Source organism: Paralichthys olivaceus, chromosome 21 (assembly GCF_024713975.1).
Source record: "Paralichthys olivaceus isolate ysfri-2021 chromosome 21, ASM2471397v2, whole genome shotgun sequence".
Lineage (NCBI taxonomy): Eukaryota > Metazoa > Chordata > Actinopteri > Pleuronectiformes > Paralichthyidae > Paralichthys > Paralichthys olivaceus.
In genome coordinates this window covers 4,887,375-4,905,485 of record NC_091113.1, presented here as the reverse complement: position 1 = coordinate 4,905,485, position 18,111 = coordinate 4,887,375, and the positions used below count along the sequence as shown (strand labels likewise).

Genomic DNA, 18,111 nt, shown 5'->3' with positions numbered 1-18,111 from the left:
TGAAAGTTTATGATGTAGGGTGCAAGTGATATTTTAAAGTTTAAGGAAACACGTAAAGGAAAAAGAATTAGTTGACTGGAAACATATTTTGCTCAACTACTTGGAAGAAGAAGAAGAATTATCTCTTTGTTACAGCTGCACATTGTCAGGAAGTGGACTTCCTTAAATAGCGATGCTCACTGATGATTAATTGTTCCACAGCCACCACCATCTGAAACTAAGCGCACAGACCACGTCACCTTCATCACCTTCTTATTTTTAACAGTGTTATCATTATCATTATTATTATTATTTTGATGTTTCTAAGCGCAAGTCTCTTACGTGTGACTTGCGCTGTCACGTAACCCATCAGAGTGAGAAAATAAAATAGATATAAAGTGTTGAGCAACTTGCATGTGCAACCTTTGCAGATCATGCCCCTTGACCCTTTGCCTGCTGAACAGCGACGGTTGAGAAAAGGTCAAGAACCAGCACAGTGTGTTGCTGTGTCTGGATTAAATTTCTGAGGGCAGGTTGGCAATTTTGTCACATGCTCCCCCTGCCTCACTGTGTGTGTGTGTGTGTGTGTGTGTGTGTGTGTGTGTGTGTGTGTGTGTGTGTGTGTGTGTGTGTGTGTGTGTGTGTGTGTGTGTGTGTTATTGGTACATACTTTATAAACCCCAAAGTTCTTACATATATACCCTTTCCATTTACCCTTTCAAATGACCTCTGGATGCTGCAATGCACTTCTAAATTAAGAAAGTAACAAACTGCACTTTAACAATTATAAATTGCTAAATAAAGTTATAAAAATGCAGTTTACAGAATTCAGCAGTTTGCAAATTTTCCCTTTTCCAAATTTGAATCATTGTTGAATATTTCTGTGTGATATCTTCTATAAATCTACCTTCCTATTTGAACGACTCTCTTAAAACCATCTTCCTCCTCCATCTCTCACACAAGGTCGACTCTTCCTCACTCTGTGGCTTTCTGTGTGGCTCACTGAAACACTCTTTGCCCTTTCACTAGCCGCTCACTACCATGTTACTCCAGCCCCAGACCCCTCTGAATGTCATGGGCCAGCTCTGGTTGCATCCTGTTCTTAATATAGCCGGGCAGCTGAAATGTGAGGGGTCACAATGGGAGGATAAATACAAGGGCCAGCTAGCTGAGTGGTTGTCGCAGACGAACGCCAGAACTTCTCCATCCCTCTGACTTCTCTCAGCTCTCCTCCTAAACTCAAAGGTAGAAGAACAGAACACACAGATGCAATGATTACGATGATTATCTTTCTGTAAAACTTGTTGAAGTTTTTGTTCTTTAAAGGCATGAGGTGCGAAAACCTTTCACACATGCTAGAGCTGTGACATTTCACCTTCTGCTGAAGCACACTTGTGGTTACTGAGGCAGCCAGAGTATATCATGTCAAATTGAATCCACAGCAAATGTTGTCTTACTTATCTCTGATGGACTGAAATACCTCTGTGCTTTCAATAATACAACTAATACCTTGCTTTACTTGCGCTGCATTCCACACAGTGACAGTTCTCCCTCAGTAATTTGTATTTTCATGTACATCGATCAGCCACAACTTTAAAACCAGCGAGCGGTGTTAATTTTTGAAGACATTGCTATTCTCGTCTTTGTGTGATGCATAGTTTCCTATGCATCATGGTCAGTAGTGACTCACTAGTTCAGTAGAAATGTCTACATTTGGTTGTCAAATCATGGCAAATGGTTCCTGAACCATGACGGCTGTGAGCCTGCGCAATTCTCTTTCACATAATGCCTTGTTGCAGAGTCACAGAGTTCTAAATCCTCTGCAATGTATATTTAGTCTGGCCTATTGATAGTGGAGTTTGAGAGGGGGTAGGAGGAATGAGGAGGGAAGGAGCAGTGGAGGGGAACAGAAAGGTCAAGGATAAGAGACTAGAAAATGGAATAGGTCAACCACATGCCTGTCATAACTTTAAAACGTCTGGTGAGATACATGGAGGATGGGGCAGAGTAGGACGGGGGGGGGCTCTCTGACACTGGATCCCTTTTTTGCTGCTTCATTTTGTGTCTAGGGAACGGTGTGTAACCACAGCACACAAAGTCCCTAATGTTATGACCGTGGTTACAGCTGCGACAACTGCAACCACATGGTCAGAGCTCCAGCTGGTTTGATGCAGGAACAAATCAAACTTTATGATCAGGCCCTTATTTTACACCACTACTGTAACAGTCCTCTTTACTATGTTTATGTCTATTATCCCTTTTGTGTTATTTAACCCTCTGTTTTCCCAAATGATTCCTTATTATCCCATCCTTTCCTCTCCAGAGTCAGGATGCCTCACGCATATCCTTTCCTCACTCCTGAGCAGAAGAAGGAGCTCAGCGATATTGCTCATAGGATCGTCGCTACCGGCAAGGGAATCCTCGCCGCAGACGAATCCACCGGTAAAAATCAATTTACTTTACATAGTTTTAAAAATGCCAATTGGTCATTTAGGACAGCCAGCCTTTAAAAAGGGTCTACAGAGCATTTTAATATAGGTACTCTCATTACGATATACTGACAAGAAGCATTGTGGTGACAGGTCCAAATCTACTTTTGTAAGTTTAACAGCAGAAAAAAAGATGACCAAAAAGGTCATTTTAACACACCCATGGGGCGTTCATTTGGGTGCAAGTGTGTTTGCTATATCAACAACATGGACAGGACAGGAAAATGACAACCATGTCAGACTGAAACTACAGCACAGACAATAGGGTTGCAATTGACATCGCTTTGAACTGGGTGTAAAATAGGGCCCTGCTCATTTACCAGGTGTGCGTACAAAGAGAAAGTCTAGTATAGAGAGTATGTAAGGTTTGTTTAATCGCTGGACTTTTTGGGGTCCAAAAAGTCAATAAATCTAGAAGCAAAGACGTTAAGTTGGCACCAATGACTCCCTGATCACATAACACAAACTGTTCAGCCCAAATCATTTTGAAAGACCAACAGCCAGTCATTTGCAGGATCACACCTATGGGTGGTGACTGACAGTCTTAAAATTAAATCACACACAAAAAAAATGAAGTGGATATTGTTTGCAAACATCTGCATATGCACAGTCAAACATGCCAGTGCAGTTCACATCTGGACTAAGCCATCATTTGTCTCTACAACCTCCAGGCAGCGTAGCCAAGCGCTTCCAGAGCATCAATGCTGAGAACACTGAGGAGAACAGGAGGCTGTACCGCCAGCTCCTTTTCACCGCTGACGACCGCGTCGCCCCATGCATTGGTGGTGTCATTCTCTTCCACGAGACCATGTACCAGAAGACCGACGGTGGCAAACTCTTCACCCAGTACCTGAAAGAGAGAAAGATGGTGGTTGGCATCAAGGTTGACAAAGGCGTTGTCCCCCTGGCTGGAACCAACGGCGAGACAACCACCCAGGGTGAGCGAAAGAACAGATTTGTACACAAAAAGAAAAATCTATCAGTAGCTTCTCTAACATATCCACTGTGTCCTCTCCCTCTTTCACAGGACTTGATGGACTGTATGAACGCTGCGCTCAGTACAAGAAGGATGGTGCTGACTTTGCCAAGTGGCGCTGTGTGCTGAAGATATCCAACCACACTCCCTCCAAACTGGCCATCCTTGAGAATGCTAATGTCCTGGCCCGCTATGCCAGCATCTGCCAGATGGTAAGACAGAAATCCCTTAAATCCCACAGCTTTCTGATCAACATAATCATTTTTGATTTTTTCTTCCTCAGCACGGCATCGTCCCCATCATCGAGCCTGAGATTCTCCCTGATGGTGACCACGACCTGAAGCGGTGCCAGTACGTCACTGAGAAGGTCCTTGCTGCCGTCTACAAGGCTTTGTCCGACCACCATGTGTACCTGGAGGGCACCCTGCTCAAGCCCAACATGGTTACCGCCGGACACTCTTGCTCCCACAAGTACAGCAACCAGGAGATTGCAATGGCAACCGTGACTGCCCTGCGCCGCACTGTGCCCCCTGCAGTTCCTGGTGAGCTGGATGCACAGAATATTGTCTGTCTGCAAAACATTCGGTCCTTCATTGAATAGACTTCGTGACATTCATTCAAATTGTGTCTTGCTCAACTCTCGTCATCTTCTCATCTTCCTGTGCAGGCATTACCTTCCTGTCTGGTGGCCAGAGTGAGGAGGAAGCCTCCATCAACCTGAACGCCATGAACCAGTGTCCTCTGCACAGGCCCTGGGCCCTGACCTTCTCATATGGTCGCGCCCTGCAGGCCTCTGCCCTCAAAGCCTGGGGTGGCAAGAAGGAAAATGGAAAGGCCTGCCAGGAAGAGTTCATCAAGAGAGCTCTGGTATGAGTCAATGCACTTAGAAATGTATTAAAGTATGTCTCTGTATAGGGCTGCAGTAGATTTTTATTCGGAGAACTATATCCATAGTTACCATCAATCTTCGTCCTGTATTGTGCTTTCAATAATACTGTCCTTTTTCTTACAGGCTAACAACCAGGCCTGCCAGGGTAAATACGTTTCCTCTGGAGGCAGCTCTGCCGGTGGAGAGTCACTGTTTGTAGAAAACCATGCTTATTAAGCATGGACACTCACCTTTTCCACCTCCTTCCCGTCATTATCACATCACCATAGAAGTGGCCACGCTGTTACAGTAGAAAGCTGTGTTGTTGCTGTACCAGGAGATTCTGGAAAATGTTCTGCCTCCATTCCCTTACCTTTTCTTTTTAAACACCTTTATCAGGTGAAGATTCCCTCACTGTTTTTACACTTGCTTTTCTTTCCTTTGTCTGATTCCACCAAATGCAGTACGTAATTTACACCAGTACCAAGGAATAAAGCAGTTACCCCAACATTTTGTCTCTGACCCACTTTTTTCACACTTTGATATGTTGCATACTTGTGCTAAAATAAAATAAAAATCCCCCATCTGTCTCAATGGTACAGTTCACAAACGCATGCTTTTCAGCCGACATGAAAGCAGTACAGGAAGTGTTGACATGAGAAGCTTGTGTTGCTTGACAAGATAAGATGTGTCACCCACCCACTCCCTCACTCACCCCCACTTCACTATATATAGACTTCTATGTAGAGGACAATACAGTTAGCTCATCCTTAAAAAACTTTAGAAATCGCTTTCAGACGCTACTCAGTGCATTTTCTCTGCGCCAGTAATGACATCATACTAGCAGGATTATGGCATTAAACAACAACAACTATGTCAACTGGTGGAAAATCCCACAATAAATAACAACATGTATACTTTACACAAAGTATAAATACTTTAAAGTGGAAAAGAACAACTTTGTTGATCGACGATATCTAAATGTAGATATTAACTTGTTTGCATCAGTTTGTGTTGTGATGCTCTGCTCGTATTTACATTTGTGTGCAATGTATGATCGTATATGTGAGTGATTTCCCTCCATGATGCCAGTGCCTCATTTATCATTCATCAACATGTATCAAGAACAACACCAGGTTTCTTTTAGCTCTACTGAGCTTTTTATTCTTTTAACCCTTAGAAGTCATGATTTAATCTTTGGCACAAGGTACCCCAAAACTGGTAATGCACTATTTTGTATAGTTTTTAACGTCCTGTAAACATGCTTATTTTATTGATATATTTTATTTCTTTTTTTTTACTAAATGCACCTTTCAGTGGTAGCTGCTGTAATTTCGCATGCTTCATTGTGTGATGACATTAAAGGCATTCTAATCTATTCTAAGTCTCATGAAATTACTCACTACAAATTTGGAATAACAATAACAATAACCAAATTACCACGTCAATAGCTAGCAATGTTCAAGGATACAGAGTTCTTGACAGTGTAGAGGTTGGCAGAATTCACACTTATGCAACACTAATGAAGATGTGTTTTCAAGAAAAACATTTATTATGAAAATGATAAAAGTATATAAAGGTGTTCTTACTATATACAGATGTGCAGATGTGTATGTGAGTATGCGTGTGTGTGTGTGTGTGTGTGTGTGTGTGTGTGTGTGTGTGTGTGTGTGTGTGTGTGTGTGTGTGAGAGAGAGTGAGTGAATGAGATTCAAAATGGTGTATGTGTTAAGTTTGGGGAGATGAGTGTGAGAGGTGTTGGTGCCAGGTTAAAAAAATTAGTTAGATGCATGCAAAGAAAGTGATCAGCATACACAACACACGTCAAACTTATAAACATCACATGAAATAGAAATATAATTAACAGTCCTTTGCTTAGCCTAGCATAATAATAAAGCCCAGTTGTGTTACCCGTCCATGAAAAAGAGGGAAAGGTCATTTTTGGATGTGCCGTTTGAAGTCCAATGAAGTGGTCTTGTTGGTTTGTGGCTCCTGTTGTGCATCTGTTGGTCAGACCTTGCGTCATGGCCAATTGTGCTGAAGTTCTTAGGCAGGCTCTCGCGTTGCTGCCTTTGCAAGGTTTTAGGAGTCTGCTCCAGGCAGGCCGGCTTGAAGTTGAAGAGCTTGGGTAGGGAGGAAGTCTCCGTGGCTGGGAGAGCAGGGGCAGTACCTACTTCTCTAGGAGCGGTCAGTAGGAAAGAGAGAGAGGAGAGGGGACCTCATGGGTCACGGGGCACACAGTGACCAATAGTGGTTGAGAGTTGTCTCCAGGAGCAGTTTTAACACCAATGTGGAAAGCTGAAGCACCCTGGGAGACTGAGTTTTGGAAGCTCTCCTTTGTCTTCAGATCAAAGGAGACATGCGGTCAGGCTTTTGGCTGCACATGTTGGCTCAACCGACACAGATATAAAGTGTTGTGCATTAAAGGTACAGTGTGTAGAATTTAGTGATATCTAGTGGTGAAGTTGCAGCTGAATACTGTACCTCTCACCTCACCCTCTCCTTCCAAACATGAAAGAGAAACTGTGGTACCTTCAGTTGCCATAAAAACTCAAAAGGTGTTTAGTTTGTCCAGTCTGGACAACTCTCCCCACCCTCTTTCACCTAAATCTTACACACTGGACCTTTAACGACATGCATGTGCACCCTTTGCAGATCATGCCCCTTGACCCTTTGCCTGCTGAACAGCGACGGTTGAGAGAAGGTATAACCAGATAGAACCAGCACAGTGTGTTGCTGTGTCTGGATTAAATTTCTGAGAGCAGGTTGGCAATTTTGTCACATGCTCCCCCTGCCTCAGTGTGTGTGTGTGTGTGTGTATGTTCTTACATATATATATATATATACATACCCTTTCCATTTACCCTTTCAAATGACCTCTGGATGCTGCGATGCACTTCCAAATTAAGAAAGTAACAAACTGCACTTTAACAATGTGCGAAATCTGTTTTTATAAATTGCTAAATAAAGTTATAAAGATGCAGTTTGCAGGATTCAGCAGTTTGCAAAAGATAATTTAAAAAATCTCATTAATTTTCCCTTTTCCAAATTTGAATCATTGTTGAATATTTCTGTGTGATATCTTCTATAAATCTACCTTCCTATTTGTACGACTCTCTTAAAACCATCTTCCTCCTCCACCTCTCACACAATGGTGACTCTTCCTCACTCTGTGGCTTTCTGTGTGGCTCACTGAAACACTCTTTACCTTTTTGCTGGCCGCTCACTACCATGTTACTCCAGCCCCATGCAGACACCTCTATATGTCATGGGCCAGCTCTGGTTGCATCATGTTCTTAATATAGCCGGGCAGCTGAAATGTGAGGGGTCACAATGGGAGGATAAATACAAGGGCCAGTTAGCTGAGTGGTTGTCGCAGACGAAGGCCAGAACTTCTCCATCCCTCTGACGTCTCTCAGCTCTCCTCCCAAACTCAAAGGTAGAAGAACAGAACACACAGATGCAATGATTTCAATGATTATCTTTCTGTAAAACCTGTTGAAGTTTTTGTTCTTTAGAAAGCTTGAGGTGCGAAGTGTATAGTTGTATACACTCACAGGCCACTTTATTAGGTACACCTTGCTAGTGCCGGGTGGGACCCGCCTTCAGAACTGCCTTAATTCTTCAAAGCATAGATTCGACAAGGTGTTGGAAACAGTCCTCAGAGATTTTGGTCCATATTGACATGATAGCATCACACAGTTGCTGCAGATTTGTCTGCTGCACATCCAAGATGTGAATCTCCAGTTCCACCACATCCCAAAGGTGCTCTATTGGATTGAGATCTGGTGACTGTGGCGGCCATTGGAGTACAGTAAACTCATTGTCATGTTCAAGAAACCAGTTTGAGATGATGTGAGCTTTGTGACATGGTGCATTCTCCTGCTGGAAGAAGCCATCAGAAAATGAGTACACTGTGGTCATAAAGGGATGGACATGTAGATCAGCAGTAGATCAGCAGTTTTTGAAATACACAGACCAGTGAGTGTATATATGTATAGATGCAAAGTGTATTTAGTTTGGCCTATTGATAGTGGAGTTTGAGAGGGGGTAGGAGGAATGAGGAGGGAAGGAGTGTGGAGGGGAACAGAAAGGTCAAAGAACAAGAGACTAGAAAATGGAATAGGTCAACCACATGCCTGTCATAACTTTAAAAACTCTTGTGAGATACATGGAGGATGGAGCAGAGTAGGACGGGGGGCTCTGCGATGGATCCCTTTTTTTGCTGTTTCATTTTGTGTCTGGGGAACGGTGTGTAACCACAGCACACAAAGTCCCTAATGTTATGACTGTGGTTACAGCTGCGACAACTGCAACCACATGGTCAGAGCTCCAGCTGGTTTGATGCAGGAACAAATCAAACTTTATGATCAGGCCCTTATTTTACACCACTGCTGTAACAGTCCTCTTTACTATGTTTATGTCTATTATCCCTTTTGTGTTATTTAACCCTCTGTTTTCCCAAATGATTCCTTATTATCCCATCCTTTCCTCTCCAGAGTCAGGATGCCTCACGCATATCCTTTCCTCACTTCTGAGCAGAAGAAGGAGCTCAGCGATATTGCTCATAGGATCGTCGCTACCGGCAAGGGAATCCTCGCCGCAGACGAATCCACCGGTAAAAATCAATTTACTTTACATAGTTTTAAAAATGGGGTCCAAAAAGTCAATAAATCTAGAAGCAAAGACGTTAAGTTGGCACCAATGACTCCCTGATCACATAACACAAACTGTTCAGCCCAAATCATTTTGAAAGACCAACAGCCAGTCATTTGCAGGATCACACCTATGGGTGGTGACTGACAGTCTTAAAATTAAATCACACACAAAAAAAATGAAGTGGATATTGTTTGCAAACATCTGCATATGCACACTCAAACATGCCAGTGCAGTTCACATCTGGACTAAGCCATCATTTGTCTCTACAACCTCCAGGCAGCGTAGCCAAGCGCTTCCAGAGCATCAATGCTGAGAACACTGAGGAGAACAGGAGGCTGTACCGCCAGCTCCTTTTCACCGCTGACGACCGCGCCGACCCCTGCATTGGTGGTGTCATTCTCTTCCACGAGACCATGTACCAGAAGACCGACGATGGCAAACTCTTCACCCAGTACCTGAAAGAGAGAAAGATGGTGGTTGGCATCAAGGTTGACAAAGGCGTTGTCCCCCTGGCTGGAACCAACGGCGAGACAACCACCCAGGGTGAGCGAAAGAACAGATTTGTACACAAAAAGAAAAATCTATCAGTATCTTCTCTAACATATCCACTGTGTCCTCTCCCTCTTTCACAGGACTTGATGGACTGTATGAACGCTGCGCCCAGTACAAGAAGGATGGTGCTGACTTTGCCAAGTGGCGCTGTGTGCTGAAGATATCCAACCACACTCCCTCCAAACTGGCCATCCTTGAGAATGCTAATGTCCTGGCCCGCTATGCCAGCATCTGCCAGATGGTAAGACAGAAATCCCTTAAATCCCACAGCTTTCTGATCAACATAATCATTTTTGATTTTTTCTTCCTCAGCACGGCATCGTCCCCATCATCGAGCCTGAGATTCTCCCTGATGGTGACCACGACCTGAAGCGGTGCCAGTACGTCACTGAGAAGGTCCTTGCTGCCGTCTACAAGGCTTTGTCCGACCACCATGTGTACCTGGAGGGCACCCTGCTCAAGCCCAACATGGTTACTGCCGGACACTCTTGCTCCCACAAGTACAGCAACCAGGAGATTGCCATGGCAACCGTGACTGCCCTGCGCCGCACTGTGCCCCCTGCAGTTCCTGGTGAGCTGGATGCAAAAAATATTGTCTGTCTGCAAAACATTCGGTCCTTCATTGAATAGACTTCGTGACATTCATTCAAATTGTGTCTTGCTCAACTCTCGTCATCTTCTCATCTTCCTGTGCAGGCATTACCTTCCTGTCTGGTGGCCAGAGTGAGGAGGAAGCCTCCATCAACCTGAACACCATGAACCAGTGTCCTCTGCACAGGCCCTGGGCCCTGACCTTCTCATATGGTCGCGCCCTGCAGGCCTCTGCCCTCAAAGCCTGGGGTGGCAAGAAGGAAAATGGAAAGGCCTGCCAGGAAGAGTTCATCAAGAGAGCTCTGGTATGAGTCAATGCACTTAGAAATGTATTAAAGTATGTCTCTATATAGGGCTGCAGTAGATTTTTATTCGGAGAACTATATCGATAGTTACCATCAATCTTCGTCCTGTATTGTGCATTCAATAATACTGTCCTTTTTCTTACAGGCTAACAACCAGGCCTGCCAGGGTAAATACGTTTCCTCTGGAGGCAGCTCTGCCGGTGGAGAGTCACTGTTTGTAGAAAACCATGCTTATTAAGCATGGACACTCACCTTTTCCACCTCCTTCCCGTCATTATCACATCACCATAGAAGTGGCCACGCTGTTACAGTAGAAAGCTGTGTTGTTGCTGTACCAGGAGATTCTGGAAAAATGTTCTGCCTCCATTCCCTTACCTTTTTTTTTAACACCTTTATCAGGTGAAGATTCCCTCACTGTTTTTACACTTGCTTTTCTTTCCTTTGTCTGATTCCACCAAGTGCAGTACGTAATTTACACCAGTGCCAAGGAATAAAGCAGTTACCCCAACATTTTGTCTCTGACCCACTTTTTTCACACTTTGATATGTTGCATACTTGTGCTAAAATAAAAAAAAAATCCCCCATCAGTCTCAATGGTACAGTTCACAAACGCATGCTTTTCAGCCGACATGAAAGCAGTACAGGAAGTGTTGACATGAGAAGCTTGTGTTGCTTGACAAGATAAGATGTGTCACCCACCCACTCCCTCTCTCACCCCCACTTCACTATATATAGACTTGTATGTAGAGGACAATACAGTTAGCTCATCCTTAAAAAACTTTAGAAATCGCTTTCAGACGCTACTCAGTGCATTTTCTCTGCGCCAGTAATGACATCATACTAGCAGGATTATTGGATAAAACAACAACAACGATGTCAACTGGTGGAAAATCCCACAATAAATAAAAACATGTATACTTTACACAAAGTATTAATACTTTAAAGTGGAAAAGAACAACTTTGTTGATCGACGATATCTAAATGTAGATATTAACTTGTTTGCATCAGTTTGTGTTGTGATGCTCTGCTCGTATTTACATTTGTGTGCAATGTATGATCGTATATGTGAGTGATTTCCCTCCATGATGCCAGTGCCTCATTTATCATTCATCAACATGTATCAAGAACAACACCAGGTTTCTTTTAGCTCTACTGAGCTTTTTATTCTTTTAACCCTTAGAAGTCATAATTTAATCTTTGGCACAAGGTACCCCAAAACTGGTAATGCCAGCCTGGATCCACTGTGAGCCTTGTTTGCACTGCAAAGGTCCACCAGAGTCTCCCTTAAAAGACAATACATAGCAGTTAGTGGACATTCCCAAGGAACATGTAAGACTGGAGTAGTTTAGCCTAGCCTCTTGATGCTATAGATTAAGATTTAGAATTTATTAAGATTCCTTTATCATCCCACAATCATGCACACACAGCACTACATGCAACTTGGGGAAATTGGACCTCTGCTTTTAACCGATCCGTGCAAACACAGCACACATGGAACACAATACACACAGTGACCACAAGGAGCAGTGGGCAGCTATTGAAAGCGCCCGAGGAGCAGATGTTGGGGGAGTAAGGTGCCTTGCTCAAGTGCACTTAGACAGTGGGATAGGGAGAGTCCATCTGTCCTCTTGGACTCTAGCAGATCAAGGTCTGGTCCATCCTATGGTCCAGGTATGTTTGTCAGTCCATGGACTCGAACCAGCGACCTTCCAGTCTCATGCAGTCTCTATATGTCATGGTGACAGAGTCAAAGGTTTTATATTTACATGTGAATAAATGGCTGTGTGAGATTTAAGAAACTATAAAGAACAACCTAGGCAGGTTTTACTTTAAAACCATCATCAGTTATTATTATCATTATTATTGTGCTTTTAAATAATTATCAAAAATGTTGCTGATTTAAATCCCAGCTTGGCCAGGGTTTTAAAAGTGAAACTTAAAGTGCACGCTGAGCTGCCAGGGCCACGAGCCGGCTGTGGTATTCTGGCAACCCAATATGTTTGTGTTCAGAGCAGCCTCTCTACAGTCTGACAGAGAACACAAACCGTTATAGAGTCAAGTTGATCCGATCCATTCTTATGATTATACTACCTTAAGTGTGGCCCCATTAAATGGTGTGCTTTAGGGCATTCAATAAATGTGGCTATCAGAAAAATATTACATATTAATTTTAAAATATTGATATCAAATAATAACTTTAATTGATAAAAGATAAATAAGGGCACCACCCTTCAAAGAAAGGGAAAAGATAGCCAATTTATTGATTACTTTGCACTACAATCAACCACAACTACCTCCTCTTGCACCTCTCTTTGCACTATTTTGTATAGTTTTTAACTTCCTGTAAACATGCTTATTTTATTGATATATTTTATTTCTTTTTTTTTACTAAATGCACCTTTCAGTGGTAGCTGCTGTAATTTCGCATGCTTCATTGTGTGATGACATTAAAGGCATTCTAATCTATTCTAAGTCTCATGAAATTACTCACTACAAATTTGGAATAACAATAACAATAACCAAATTACCACGTCAATAGCTAGCAATGTTCAAGGATACTGAGTTCTTGACAGTGTAGAGGTTAGCAAAATTCACACTTATGCAACACTAATGAAGATGTGTTTTCAAGAAAAACATTTATTATGAAAATGATAAAAGTATATAAAGGTGTTCTTACTATATACAGATGTGCAGATGTGTATGTGAGTATGCGTGTGTGTGTGTGTGTGTGTGTGTGTGTGTGAGAGAGTGAGTGAATGAGATTCAAAATGGTGTATGTGTTAAGTTTGGGGAGATGAGTGTGAGAGGTGTTGGTGCCAGGTTAAAAGAATTAGTTAGATGCATGCAAAGAAAGTGATCAGCATACACAACACACGTCAAACTTATAAACATCACATGAAATAGAAATATAATTAACAGTCCTTTGCTTAGCCTAGCATAATAATAAAGCCCAGTTGTGTTACCCGTCCATGAAAAAGAGGGAAAGGTCATTTTTGGATGTGCCGTTTGAAGTCCAATGAAGTGGTCTTGTTGGTTTGTGGCTCCTGTTGTGCATCTGTTGGTCAGACCTTGCGTCATGGCCAATTGTGCTGAAGTTCTTAGGCAGGCTCTCGCGTTGCTGCCTTTGCAAGGTTTTAGGAGTCTGCTCCAGGCAGGCCGGCTTGAAGTTGAAGAGCTTGGGTAGGGAGGAAGTCTCCCTGGCTGGGAGAGCAGGGGCAGTACCTACTTCTCCAGGAGCGGTCAGTAGGAAAGAGAGAGAGGAGAGGGGACCTCATGGGTCACGGGGCACACAGTGACCAATAGTGGTTGAGAGTTGTCTCCAGAAACAGTTTTAACACCAATGTGGAAAGCTGAAGCACCCTGGGAGACTGAGTTTTGGAAGCTCTCCTTTGTCTTCAGATCAAAGGAGACATGCGGTCAGGCTTTTGGCTGCACATGTTGGCTCAACCGACACAGATATAAAGTGTTGTGCATTAAAGGTACAGTGTGTAGAATTTAGTGATATCTAGTGGTGAAGTTGCAGCTGAATACTGTACCTCTCACCTCACCCTCTCCTTCCAAACATGAAAGAGAAACTGTGGTACCTTCAGTTGCCATAAAAACTCAAAAGGTGTTTAGTTTGTCCAGTCTGGACAACTCTCCCCACCCTCTTTCACCTAAATCTTACACACTGGACCTTTAACGACATGCATGTGCACCCTTTGCAGATCATGCCCCTTGACCCTTTGCCTGCTGAACAGCGACGGTTGAGAGAAGGTATAACCAGATAGAACCAGCACAGTGTGTTGCTGTGTCTGGATTAAATTTCTGAGAGCAGGTTGGCAATTTTGTCACATGCTCCCCCTGCCTCAGTGTGTGTGTGTGTGTGTATGTTCTTACATATATATATATATATATACATACCCTTTCCATTTACCCTTTCAAATGACCTCTGGATGCTGCGATGCACTTCCAAATTAAGAAAGTAACAAACTGCACTTTAACAATGCGCGAAATCTGTTTTTATAAATTGCTAAATAAAGTTATAAAGATGCAGTTTGCAGGATTCAGCAGTTTGCAAAAGATCATTTAAAAAATCTCATTAATTTTCCCTTTTCCAAATTTGAATCATTGTTGAATATTTCTGTGTGATATCTTCTATAAATCTACCTTCCTATTTGTACGACTCTCTTAAAACCATCTTCCTCCTCCACCTCTCACACAATGGTGACTCTTCCTCACTCTGTGGCTTTCTGTGTGGCTCACTGAAACACTCTTTACCTTTTTGCTGGCCGCTCACTACCATGTTACTCCAGCCCCATGCAAACACCTCTATATGTCATGGGCCAGCTCTGGTTGCATCATGTTCGTAATATAGCCGGGCAGCTGAAATGTGAGGGGTCACAATGGGAGGATAAATACAAGGGCCAGCTAGCTGAGTGGTTGTCGCAGACGAAGGCCAGAACTTCTCCATCCCTCTGACGTCTCTCAGCTCTCCTCCCAAACTCAAAGGTAGAAGAACAGAACACACAGATGCAATGATTTCAATGATTATCTTTCTGTAAAACCTGTTGAAGTTTTTGTTCTTTAGAAAGCTTGAGGTGCGAAGTGTATAGTTGTATACACTCACAGGCCACTTTATTAGGTACACCTTGCTAGTGGGACCCACTTTTGCCTTCAGAACTGCCTTAATTCTTCAAAGCATAGATTCGACAAGGTGTTGGAAACAGTCCTCAGAGATTTTGGTCCATATTGACATGATAGCATCACACAGTTGCTGCAGATTTGTCTGCTGCACATCCAAGATGTGAATCTCCAGTTCCACCACATCCCAAAGGTGCTCTATTGGATTGAGATCTGGTGACTGTGGCGGCCATTGGAGTACAGTAAACTCATTGTCATGTTCAAGAAACCAGTTTGAGATGATGTGAGCTTTGTGACATGGTGCATTCTCCTGCTGGAAGAAGCCATCAGAAAATGAGTACACTGTGGTCATAAAGGGATGGACATGTAGATCAGCAGTAGATCAGCAGTTTTTGAAATACACAGACCAGTGAGTGTATATATGTATAGATGCAAAGTGTATTTAGTTTGGCCTATTGATAGTGGAGTTTGAGAGGGGGTAGGAGGAATGAGGAGGGAAGGAGTGTGGAGGGGAACAGAAAGGTCAAAGAACAAGAGACTAGAAAATGGAATAGGTCAACCACATGCCTGTCATAACTTTAAAAACTCTTGTGAGATACATGGAGGATGGAGCAGAGTAAGACGGGGGGCTCTGACACTGGATCCCTTTTTTTGCTGTTTCATTTTGTGTCTGGGGAACGGTGTGTAACCACAGCACACAAAGTCCCTAATGTTACGACCGTGGTTACAGCTGCGACAACTGCAACCACATGGTCAGAGCTCCAGCTGGTTTGATGCAGGAACAAATCAAACTTTATGATCAGGCCCTTATTTTACACCACTGCTGTAACAGTCCTCTTTACTATGTTTATGTCTATTATCCCTTTTGTGTTATTTAACCCTCTGTTTTCCCAAATGATTCCTTATTATCCCATCCTTTCCTCTCCAGAGTCAGGATGCCTCACGCATATCCTTTCCTCACTTCTGAGCAGAAGAAGGAGCTCAGCGATATTGCTCATAGGATCGTCGCTACCGGCAAGGGAATCCTCGCCGCAGACGAATCCACCGGTAAAAATCAATTTACTTTACATAGTTTTAAAAATGGGGTCCAAAAAGTCAATAAATCTAGAAGCAAAGACGTTAAGTTGGCACCAATGACTCCCTGATCACATAACACAAACTGTTCAGCCCAAATCATTTTGAAAGACCAACAGCCAGTCATTTGCAGGATCACACCTATGGGTGGTGACTGACAGTCTTAAAATTAAATCACACACAAAAAAAATGAAGTGGATATTGTTTGCAAACATCTGCATATGCACACTCAAACATGCCAGTGCAGTTCACATCTGGACTAAGCCATCATTTGTCTCTACAACCTCCAGGCAGCGTAGCCAAGCGCTTCCAGAGCATCAATGCTGAGAACACTGAGGAGAACAGGAGGCTGTACCGCCAGCTCCTTTTCACCGCTGACGACCGCGCCGACCCCTGCATTGGTGGTGTCATTCTCTTCCACGAGACCATGTACCAGAAGACCGACGATGGCAAACTCTTCACCCAGTACCTGAAAGAGAGAAAGATGGTGGTTGGCATCAAGGTTGACAAAGGCGTTGTCCCCCTGGCTGGAACCAACGGCGAGACAACCACCCAGGGTGAGCGAAAGAACAGATTTGTACACAAAAAGAAAAATCTATCAGTATCTTCTCTAACATATCCACTGTGTCCTCTCCCTCTTTCACAGGACTTGATGGACTGTATGAACGCTGCGCCCAGTACAAGAAGGATGGTGCTGACTTTGCCAAGTGGCGCTGTGTGCTGAAGATATCCAACCACACTCCCTCCAAACTGGCCATCCTTGAGAATGCTAATGTCCTGGCCCGCTATGCCAGCATCTGCCAGATGGTAAGACAGAAATCCCTTAAATCCCACAGCTTTCTGATCAACATAATCATTTTTGATTTTTTCTTCCTCAGCACGGCATCGTCCCCATCATCGAGCCTGAGATTCTCCCTGATGGTGACCACGACCTGAAGCGGTGCCAGTACGTCACTGAGAAGGTCCTTGCTGCCGTCTACAAGGCTTTGTCCGACCACCATGTGTACCTGGAGGGCACCCTGCTCAAGCCCAACATGGTTACTGCCGGACACTCTTGCTCCCACAAGTACAGCAACCAGGAGATTGCCATGGCAACCGTGACTGCCCTGCGCCGCACTGTGCCCCCTGCAGTTCCTGGTGAGCTGGATGCAAAAAATATTGTCTGTCTGCAAAACATTCGGTCCTTCATTGAATAGACTTCGTGACATTCATTCAAATTGTGTCTTGCTCAACTCTCGTCATCTTCTCATCTTCCTGTGCAGGCATTACCTTCCTGTCTGGTGGCCAGAGTGAGGAGGAAGCCTCCATCAACCTGAACACCATGAACCAGTGTCCTCTGCACAGGCCCTGGGCCCTGACCTTCTCATATGGTCGCGCCCTGCAGGCCTCTGCCCTCAAAGCCTGGGGTGGCAAGAAGGAAAATGGAAAGGCCTGCCAGGAAGAGTTCATCAAGAGAGCTCTGGTATGAGTCAATGCACTTAGAAATGTATTAAAGTATGTCTCTATATAGGGCTGCAGTAGATTTTTATTCGGAGAACTATATCGATAGTTACCATCAATCTTCGTCCTGTATTGTGCATTCAATAATACTGTCCTTTTTCTTACAGGCTAACAACCAGGCCTGCCAGGGTAAATACGTTTCCTCTGGAGGCAGCTCTGCCGGTGGAGAGTCACTGTTTGTAGAAAACCATGCTTATTAAGCATGGACACTCACCTTTTCCACCTCCTTCCCGTCATTATCACATCACCATAGAAGTGGCCACGCTGTTACAGTAGAAAGCTGTGTTGTTGCTGTACCAGGAGATTCTGGAAAAATGTTCTGCCTCCATTCCCTTACCTTTTCTTTTTTAACACCTTTATCAGGTGAAGATTCCCTCACTGTTTTTACACTTGCTTTTCTTTCCTTTGTCTGATTCCACCAAGTGCAGTACGTAATTTACACCAGTGCCAAGGAATAAAGCAGTTACCCCAACATTTTGTCTCTGACCCACTTTT

The 18,111-nt window shown here is 43.6% G+C and overlaps 3 protein-coding genes and 1 long non-coding RNA gene across 4 annotated transcripts; 3 read left to right on the top strand and 1 right to left on the bottom strand.

Moving 5' to 3' along the window:
- The first annotated feature begins 1,066 nt into the window (after positions 1–1,066).
- Positions 1,067–4,822, top strand: LOC109644069 (fructose-bisphosphate aldolase A). The gene is made up of 7 exons (XM_020109367.2): positions 1,067–1,224; positions 2,303–2,421; positions 3,140–3,406; positions 3,496–3,656; positions 3,728–3,986; positions 4,112–4,311; positions 4,457–4,822. The coding sequence occupies exons 2-7, from the start codon at positions 2,310–2,312 to the stop codon at positions 4,547–4,549; spliced, it is 1,092 nt and encodes a 363-aa protein (XP_019964926.2). The 5' UTR covers positions 1,067–1,224; positions 2,303–2,309; the 3' UTR covers positions 4,550–4,822.
- A 2,776-nt stretch (positions 4,823–7,598) lies between these two features.
- Positions 7,599–10,929, top strand: LOC138406199 (fructose-bisphosphate aldolase A-like). The gene is made up of 7 exons (XM_069518137.1): positions 7,599–7,751; positions 8,812–8,930; positions 9,248–9,514; positions 9,604–9,764; positions 9,836–10,094; positions 10,220–10,419; positions 10,565–10,929. Exons 2-7 carry the CDS (start codon positions 8,819–8,821, stop codon positions 10,655–10,657), a joined length of 1,092 nt encoding a protein of 363 aa, XP_069374238.1. The 5' UTR covers positions 7,599–7,751; positions 8,812–8,818; the 3' UTR covers positions 10,658–10,929.
- Positions 10,930–11,556: 627 nt separating this feature from the next.
- Positions 11,557–14,622, bottom strand: LOC138406204 (uncharacterized). Its single transcript, XR_011239790.1, has 2 exons — positions 13,383–14,622; positions 11,557–11,702 (listed from the first exon to the last, which is right to left on the bottom strand). It is a non-coding gene; the product is annotated as an uncharacterized lncRNA (long non-coding RNA).
- Positions 14,623–14,764: 142 nt separating this feature from the next.
- LOC138406198 (fructose-bisphosphate aldolase A-like) lies at positions 14,765–18,090 on the top strand. Its single transcript, XM_069518136.1, has 7 exons — positions 14,765–14,910; positions 15,971–16,089; positions 16,407–16,673; positions 16,763–16,923; positions 16,995–17,253; positions 17,379–17,578; positions 17,724–18,090. The coding sequence occupies exons 2-7, from the start codon at positions 15,978–15,980 to the stop codon at positions 17,814–17,816; spliced, it is 1,092 nt and encodes a 363-aa protein (XP_069374237.1). The 5' UTR covers positions 14,765–14,910; positions 15,971–15,977; the 3' UTR covers positions 17,817–18,090.
- The last annotated feature ends 21 nt before the right edge of the window (positions 18,091–18,111 follow it).